Source organism: Gobio gobio (genome assembly GCF_949357685.1).
Source record: "Gobio gobio genome assembly, chromosome: 23".
Taxonomy (NCBI): Eukaryota; Metazoa; Chordata; class Actinopteri; order Cypriniformes; family Gobionidae; genus Gobio; species Gobio gobio.
Window position 1 is genome coordinate 44,878,128 of NC_137119.1, and position 10,000 is coordinate 44,888,127.

Sequence of the window (10,000 nt, forward strand, 5' to 3'; positions counted from 1 at the left end):
TGTTCAATCCAAACAAAGTGGAAGCGATTGGGAACAAAAGCCACAAAGTGAAATCACAGAGCGGGGTCAGCGCATGCTGAGGGTCACAGAGCGAGGTCAGCACATGCTGAGGGTCACAGAGCGGGGTCAGCGCATGCTGAGGGTCACAGAAGTGGCCAACTTTCTGCAGAGTCAAGAGCTCCAGACCTCCAAACTTCTGTGGCCTTCAGATGAGCTCAAGAACAGTGTCTAGAGCTTCATGGAATGGGTTTCCATGGCCGAGCATCTCATCCAAGCCTTACAGCACCAAGTGCAATGCAAAGCGTGGGATGCAGTGGGGTAAAGCGTGCCGCCACTGGACTCTAGAGCAGTGGAGACGTGTTCTCTGAGTGACCAATCACGCTTCTCTGTCTGACAATCCCATGGACGAGTCTGGGTTTGGCAGTTGCCTGGGGAACGGGACTTGCCTGACTGCATTGTGCCAAGTGTAAAGTTTGGTGGAGGGGGGATTATGGGGTGGGGATGTTTTTCAGGGGTTAGTTCTCGTGAAAGGAACTCTTAAAGGGATAGTTCACCCAAAAATGAAAATTCGTCCATGATTTACTCTCCCTCAAGTCATCCGAGGTGTGTATGACATTCTTCTTTCAGACGAATAAAATCTGACTTATTTAACAAAAGTCCAGGCTAATCCAAGCATTAGAAATGGATTCATAGTTCCATAAAAAGTGCATCTGTCCGTCATATAACTGCTCCACGCGGCTCTGGGGTGTTAATAAAGGCCTTCTGAAGCGAAATGATGCGTTTGTGTAAGAAAAATATTCATATTTAAAACTTTATCAAGTAAACTTTCGGCCGACCGCCTTCTGTGGAAAAGTGTTGAATGTTGAAAGTGAAAGCGGTCGGCCGAAAGTTTACTTGATAAAGTTTTAAATATGGATATTTTTCTTACACAAACGTGTCGATTCGCTTCAGAAGGCCTTTATTAACACCCCAGAGCCGCTGGAGCAGTTATATGACGGACAGATGCACTTCAAAAACAGAGCAACTATGAATCCAATTCTAATGCTTGGATTAGCCTGAACTTTTGTACAAACCCAAAGCAGAAAAAGTTGGGACAGTATGGAAAACGCAAAAAAAAAAAAAAAAAGTGATTTCTAAATATACTTTGACTTGTATTTCATTGCAGACAATATGAACACAAAATATTTCATGTTTTGTCTGGTCAACTTCATGTCATTTGTAAATATGCATCCTTTCCTGTCATTCAGACCTGCAACACATTTCAAAAAAAGTTGGGACAGTAAAGCATTTACCACTTTGTAATGTTGCCATTCCTTTTCACAACACTTAAAAGACGTTCAGGGACTGAAGACACCAAGTGATGAAGTGTTTCAGGTGTAATTTTGTCCCATTCTTCCTGCAAACAAGTCTTAAGGTGGGCAACAGTTCGGGCTCTTCCACACATTCTCTATTGGAGACAGGTCGGGACTGAGGCAGGCCAGTCAAGTGCCCGAACCCTCTTCCTCCACAGCCAGGACTGCAGAATGTGTGCAGAATGTGCTTTTGCATTGTCTTGTTGAAATATGCATGGACGTCCCTGGAAAAGATGTCTTCTTGAAGGCAGCATATTATGCTCCAAAATCTCTATGTGCTTTTCAGCATTAATGGAGCCTTCACAGAAGTGCAAGTTACCTTTGCCAAGGGCACTGACACAACCCCATACCATGACAGACTCTGGCTTCTGGACTTGTTGCTGGTAACAGTCTGGATGATCCTTTTCTTCTTTGGTCCGGAGCACACGGCGTCCATTCCTCCCAAAAAATACCTCAAATACTGCTTCATCTGAGCACAGTACACGCTTCCACTGTGTGATGGTCCATCCCAGATGCCTCGAGCCCAGAGAAGTCGACGGCGCTTCTGGACACTGTTAACATAGGGCTTCCTTTTGGCACAGTACAGTTTGAACTGGCATTTGTGGATGTAACTACGTATTGTGGTACTTGACAAAGGTTTGCCAAAGTAGTCCTGAGCCCATGTGGTGATATCGCTTCTAGATGATGACGATTCTTGATGCAGTGCCGCCTGAGGGATCGGAGATCACGGTTGTTCAGCTTAGGCTTGCGCCCTTGTCCTTTACGCACTGAAATTCCTCCAGATTCCTTGAATCTTTTAATTATGTTATGCACTGTTGAATGTGAAATATCCAAATCTCTTCCTATCTTTCTTTGAGGAACATTGTTTTTAAACATTTCAATAATTTTCTCACGTATTTGTTGGCAAACTGGCGATCCTCGGCCCATCTTTGCTCCTAAAGGATTAGACCTTTCTTGGATGCTGCTTTTGTACCAAATCATAATTACAATCACCTGTTGACATCACCTGTTTCAAATCACATCATTATTTAACCATTTTACCTCATTACTAGCCCTAAATTTCTCCTGTCCCAACTTTTTTTGAAATGTGTTGCAGGTCTGAATGACAGGAAAGGATGCATATTTACAAATGACATGAAGTTGACCAGACAAAACATGAAATATTTTGTGTTCATATTGTCTGCAATGAAATACAAGTCAAAGTAAATTTAGAAATCACTTCCTTGACTTGAGGGAGAGTAAATCGTGGGCGAATTTTCATTTTTGTTTGAACTATCCCTTTAATGCTTCACCAAGGCATTTTGGACAATTTCATGCTCCCGACTTTGTGGGCCCAGTTTGGGGACGGCCCCTTCCTGTCCCAGCATGACTGCTCCAGTGCTCAAAGCGTCTCCATAAAGACATGGATGAGGAGTTTGGTGTGGAGGAACTGGACTGGCCTGCACAGAGTCCTGACCTCAACCCCATAGAACAGCTTTGGGATGAATTAGAGCGGAGACTGAGAGCCAGGCCTTCTCGTCCAACATCACAAATGAAGAATCCCCATAAACACACTCCTAAACCTTGAGGAAAGAAGAGCTGGAGCTGTTAGAGCGACTCCATATTAAACCCTACGGATGAAGAAGCTCATGTGCAACACTTTTGATGATATAGTGTGTGTGTTGGACGAAATATAAAATAGACACATTCCCCAATATAAATGTAAATAATTCATATTCATAATGTTTATGACACAACACTGGTTAATGACTTCCTAATGGAAGATATATATTGAGTGTGGAGTTCGAATCAGCAGGAGTGTGTGTGTGTGTGTGTGTGTGTGTGTGATGGCATTCACAGCTGGTTTCAGATTAATATTAGCTGACTCTGTTTGCATCCTGATGAGGATCGGGTTCTCCTCCTGAGTCGGGTTCTCCGCTGTGGGACAGATGTTGTGCTGGTTCAGGCCTGTAGATCACAGCGCTGGCGGATCTGTGGAGTAATGGCTGGCCTTTAAGTCGGCAGTAAATCATCAGAAAAGCCTGTTCTCCTCTTTAGCAGATGAATTATTCCCTGCTGACGCGCTCCAGCTCGGGCCTTTCTTCCTCTCCGTCTGTAATTAATATTTCATGCCGTCTGATCTTATATGTGTGTGTGTGTAGTTGGGCGGCACCTCATGCCAAACGGGCAACGTTATATACATTCATTAAATGAGAGAATATATATGTAAATACACACACACACACACACACACACACACACACACACACACATTCTCCAGCTGAATCCAAACACACACTCTCTCCCCCAGAAGATGTGTGTGTGTCTCAGTCTGTGCTGAACGAGGAGTCTGACCTTCATCCGCTCGCTTTCACAGGATTTACAGCGGAACACCGTGTAGCCGATTAGCGAAAGAGTAAATGATTCCAGAACAGAATGTATTGATTCTATTAACCTTTGTGAAATAATTCATCCGTGTCTGATTAACCCAAACCCTCTTAATTCAATTATCAATCAGTCAGGAATAATGTTCTGCTAATTGCAGCAATCTCACATTTTAATTGCAAGTTGGTTTGACGGGTCGAGCTGCAGTTCTGATTCATCAACACCGCTCACACCAGCTTACACACACACCAGCTTCTACACACACCTACATACACCAGCTTCTACACACACCAGCTTCTACACACACCAGCTTACACACACACCAGCTTCTACACACACCAGCTTCTACACACACCAGCTTACACACACACCAGCTTCTACACACACCTACATACACCAGCTTCTACACACACCTGCTTCTACACACACCAGCTTCTACACACACCTACACACACCAGCTTCTACACACACCTGCTTCTACACACACCAGCTTCTACACACACCTACACACATCAGCTTTTACACACACCTGCTTCTACACACACCAGCTTCTACACACACCTGCTTCTACACACACCTGCTTCTACACACACCAGCTTCTACACACACCTACACACACCAGCTTCTACACACACCAGCTTCTACACACACCTGCTTCTACACACACCAGCTTCTACACACACCAGCTTCTACACACACCAGCTTCTACACACACCTGCTTCTACACACACCAGCTTCTACACACACCAGCTTCTACACACACCAGCTTCTACACACACCTGCTTCTACACACACCAGCTTCTATACACACCAGCTTCTACACACACCAGCTTCTACACACACCTACACACACCAGCTTCTACACACACCTGCTTCTATACACACCAGCTTCTACACACACCTGCTTCTACACACACCAGCTTCTACACACACCAGCTTCTACACACACCAGCTTCTACACACACCTACACACACCAGCTTCTACACACACCTGCTTCTACACACACCTGCTTCTACACACACCAGCTTCTACACACACCTGCTTCTACACACACCAGCTTCTACACACACCTGCTTCTACACACACCAGCTTCTACACACACCAGCTTCTACACACACCAGCTTCTACACACACCAGTGCTGTGCTTTAGGACATTACCATGGTATTTTTACTATGTGCCTTGTACTCGTGCAGTAAATGCCTTTTGTTTGCTTGTACACAAAATGGAAAACTAGATTTATGCTCACATGAGTAAGATAATAAATCAATAGAATGATAGATAGAACAATAGAATGATAGATAGATAGATAGATAGATAGATAGATAGATAGATAGATAGATGGATGGATGGATGGATGGATGGATGGATGGATGGATGGATGGATGGATGGATGGATGGATGGATGGATGGATGGATGGATGGATGGATGGATGGATGGATGGATAGATAAATGGATGGGTGGATGGATGGATGGATAGATAGATAAATGGATGGGTGGATGGATGGATAGATAAATGGATGGATGGATGGGTGGTGGATGGATGGATAGATAAATGGATGGGTGGATGGATTGATCAGTTTTGGGGCCGTTAGGCGTGTGAAACAGTAAAGCGTGAGGAGAGTTCTTGTCGTTTGCTGGTGTTTCTCCGTCGGAGGAAGAGAGGGAGGAGGAAGAGAGGGAGGAAGAGAGGGAGGAAGAGAGCGCTGGAGAGGGAGGAAGAGAGCGCTGGAGAGGGAGGAAGAGAGGAGGAAGAGAGGGAGGAAGAGAGGGAGGAAGAGAGCGCTGGAGTGGGAGGAAGAGAGGAGGAAGAGAGGGAGGAAGAGAGGGAGGAAGAGAGGGAGGAAGAGAGGGAGGAAGAGAGCGCTGGAGAGGGAGGAAGAGAGGAGGAAGAGAGGGAGGAAGAGAGGAGGAAGAGAGGGAGGAAGAGAGGGAGGAAGAGAGCGCTGGAGAGGGAGGAAGAGAGGAGGAAGAGAGGGAGGAAGAGAGGAGGAAGAGAGGGAGGAAGAGAGGGAGGAAGAGAGCGCTGGAGAGGGAGGAAGAGAGGAGGAAGAGAGGGAGGAAGAGAGGAGGAAGAGAGGGAGGAAGAGAGGGAGGAAGAGAGCGCTGGAGAGGGAGGAAGAGAGCGCTGGAGAGGGAGGAAGAGAGGAGGAAGAGAGGGAGGAAGAGAGGGAGGAAGAGAGCGCTGGAGTGGGAGGGAGTCCGTCTCAGGCTTTGCTGTTCTCTTGCTGTAATAACGTGACCTGCTGGCCTCAGCTCATTTGTCTCAGACGGCCAATATCCTCTCAGACTCCGCTCCGCCGTTCTTGATCCGCTGGAGAATTGGAGGAAAAAGTCTTTCCGTATTCCATTATTCCTCCTCCATATCCAGCGTCTCATTGAGGCGGTGTCGAGCTCCCGCTGCTGCTCGTCCTGTGTGTCAGAGTTCAGTGTTTTAATATCCGAACAGAGCGAGGCAGGATCCGCTTTTATTTCACACGGTTTAAATCCCTCCGCTCCGCTAGCCCTGCTGTAGATGAGAGGCTCTGTGTGGAGCCGGAGTTAATTACAACTGTTCAGAGGAAGAGTCCTGGCCCCCGCCTCGGCCCCGGAGCCGGCGGATTATCCTGTTTAAACACTGTCCTGTTGAAGCAAACACCAGTCGTGTGTTTTCCCTGATTATCCAGCGTTTGGCTGATGTGTGTGTGTGTGTGTTTACATGGAAGCTCAATCAGTAAACACTGTGAAATATCATTACACTTATAATCATCTGTTCTCTGTGTGAATACAGTAAAGTGTCACATGATCCTTCAGAAATATGATGATGATGATGTGTGTGTCTGTGTGTGTCCTGCAGTGTGTATCAGGTGGTGGTCGAGGAGGAGCGTCCGCGCCGCTCTCAGAGAGCCGCTGAGATCCTGCGCTGTTACCCGATCCCCGTCCACTTCCAGAACGCCTCAGCGCTCGGCTCTCAGTATTACTTCGCTGCAGAGTTCCCGGCCGCTCGGGTCCAGGCCTCACTGCCCTTCACCATCGGGGACAACCGGACATACGACGGCTACTGGAACCTTCCACTGCTCCCACACAAGAGCTACAGCGTCTACTATCAGGCCGTCAGCACGGCCAACGGGGTGAGACTGCACACACACACACACAGACACACACACACACACACACACACACACACACACACACACACACACACACACACACACACACACACACACACACACACACACACACACACACACACACACACACACACAGACAGGGTCTCTCAAGCACTGCTCAGTTCTCAGATCTATATTTTGCTTCTGTAACACACATAAAACATCCGAAATACACTCACCTAAAGGATTATTAGGAACACACACTAATACTGTGTTTGACCCGCTTTGGCCTTCAGAACTGCCTTAATTCTACGTGGCATTGATTCAACAAGGTGCTGAAAGCATTCTTTAGAAATGTTGGCCCATATTGATAGGAGAGCATCTTGCAGTTGATGGAGATTTGTGGGATGCACATCCAGGGCACGAAGCTCCCGTTCCACCACATCCCAAAGATGCTCTATTGGGTTGAGATCTGGAGACTGTGGGGCCATTTTAGTCCAGTGAACTCATTGTCATGTTCAAGAAACCAGTTTGAAATGATTGGAGCTTTGTGACGGTGCATTATCCTGCTGGAAGTAGCCATCAGAAGATGGGGACATGGTGCTCATAAAGGGATGGACATGGGCAGAAACAATGCTTAAAACATTTTTCCAGTCTTCAACTGTCCAATTTTGGTGAGCTGGTGCAAATTGTCGCCTCTTTTTCCTATTTGTAGTGGAGATGAGTGGTACCCGGTGGGGTCTTCTGCTGTTGTAGCCCATCCGCCTCAAGGTTGTGTGTGTTGTGGCTTCACAAATGCTTTGCTGCAGACCTCGGTTGTAACGAGTGGTTATTTCAGTCAAAGTTGCTCTTCTATCAGCTTGAATCAGTCGGCCCATGACCTCTGACCTCTAGCATCAACAAGGCATTTTCTCCCACAGGACTGCCGCATACTGGATGCTTTTCCCTTTTCACACCATTCTTTGTAAACCCTAGAAATGGTTGTGTGTGAAAATCCCAGTAACTGAGCAGATTGTGAAATACTCAGACCACCAACAACCATGCCACGCTCAAAATTGCTTAAATCCCCTTTCTTTCCGATTCCGACATTCAGTGTGGAGTTCAGGAGATTGACCAGGACCACACCCATAAATGCTTTGAAGCAACTGCCATGTGATTGGTTGATTAGATAATTGCATTAATGAGAAATTGAACAGGTGTTGCTAATAATCCTTTAGGTGAGTGTACATTTAAATGTTGGGTGTAGGATGGATGGATGGATGGATGGATGGATGAATGGATTGATGATGGATGGATGGATGGATGGATGAATGGATTGATGATGGATGGATGGATGGATGGATGGATGGATGGATGATGGATGGATGATGGATGGATTGATGGTGGATCATGGCTCATGGATGGATGGATGATGGATAGAGGGTGGATGGATGGATGGATGGATGAATGGATTGATGATGGATGGATGGATGGATGGATTGATGGTGGATGGATGGATGGATGGATGAATGGATTGATGATGGATGGATGGATGGATGGATTGATGGTGGATCATGGCTCATGGATGGATGGGTGCATGGATGGGTGGATGAATGGATGGATGGATTGATAATGGATGGATGGATGGATGCTGTGTGGATGGATGGATGATGGATGGATGATAAATGGATGGATAAACTCTGGTTTATAGAAAAAAGAGAAATCCAAAAAACCTTTAATGTCAACAAATCAAACTAGAATTTTGAACAGATAGCTGTATGCAAATGATCGCATATTTAATTATTTGCAATGCCTCATTTATATATTTAGGGTTACTAACGTGTAATATAAATCAATAGTCCTGATGTACAGTGATGAAGCAGCCGCTGATGATATTGATTAGTTCAGTGTTAAACTCAGTCACACACACACACACACACACACACACACACACACACACACACACACACACACACACACACACACACACACACACACACACACACACACACACACACACACACACACACACACACACACACACACACTCACTCACTCACTCACACACACTCACACTCTCACTCTCACACACACACACTCACACACTCACACACACACTCATACACATACACACACATATATACACACACACAAACACACTCACTCACACACACACTCACACACACACACACTCACACACACACACACACACTCTGTGAGGCTGTAATTAGAGCCGCTGGGCTGAGAGTAATTTAACCGCTGTCAGTTTTTGCCCTTTGCAATGAAAGCCGACTCAATTTTTTATTGTTATTTATTGCGGCGTTCTCTAAACGAGTGACTCCAGCCGCTCTCGAGATGAGTGTGACGGATGGCCGGCGCTGCTTTACACACACACACACACTCACACTGCTCTACACACACACACACACACTCACACTGCTCTACACACACGCACACACACACTCACACTGCTCTACACACACACACACACACACACACACACACTCACACTGCTCTACACACACACACACACACACACACACACTCACACTGCTCTACACACACGCACACACACACTCACACTGCTCTACACACACACACACACACACACACACTCACACTGCTCTACACACTCACACACAAACACACACTCACACTGCTCTACACACACGCACACACACACTCACACTGCTCTACACACACACACACACTCACACACACACTCACACTGCTCTACACACACACACACACACACACACACACACACACTCACACTGCTCTACACACACGCACACACACACTCACACTGCTCTACACACACACACACACACACATGTTTGTTTTTGTGAAATGTGAGGACATTCCATTGGCGTAATGGTTTTTATACCGTACAAACCGTATTTTCTATCCCCTTACACTGCCCCTAAACCTACCCATCACACACACACACACACACACACACACACACACACTGCCCCTGTCCCTAAACCTAGCCCTCACAGGAGACTGTGCAGTTCACTTTCTGTGAAAAAAAACTTGTTCTGTATGATTTATAAGCATTTTGAAAAGTGAGGACATGGGGAACGTCCTCATATTTCACCCTCTTTTTGTAATACCCATGTCATTATACACATTTGTGTCCTGATATTTCACAAAAACATGCCCACTCACACTGCTCTACACACACACACACACACACACACACACACACACACA

The 10,000-nt window shown here is 46.2% G+C and overlaps 1 protein-coding gene across 8 annotated transcripts in view; it reads left to right on the forward strand.

Annotated features, from left to right (window-relative positions):
- The window catches only part of ptprma (protein tyrosine phosphatase receptor type Ma), a 278,119-nt gene that overhangs the window by 174,024 nt on the left and 94,095 nt on the right, over positions 1 to 10,000 (forward strand). For all 8 annotated transcript variants that reach the window (XM_079806429.1, XM_079806428.1, XM_079806424.1 and 5 more), the window contains exon 12: positions 6,553 to 6,826. In XM_079806429.1, the coding sequence (XP_079662555.1) occupies positions 6,553 to 6,826 (274 nt within the window). The remainder of the gene's footprint in view (positions 1 to 6,552; positions 6,827 to 10,000) is intronic.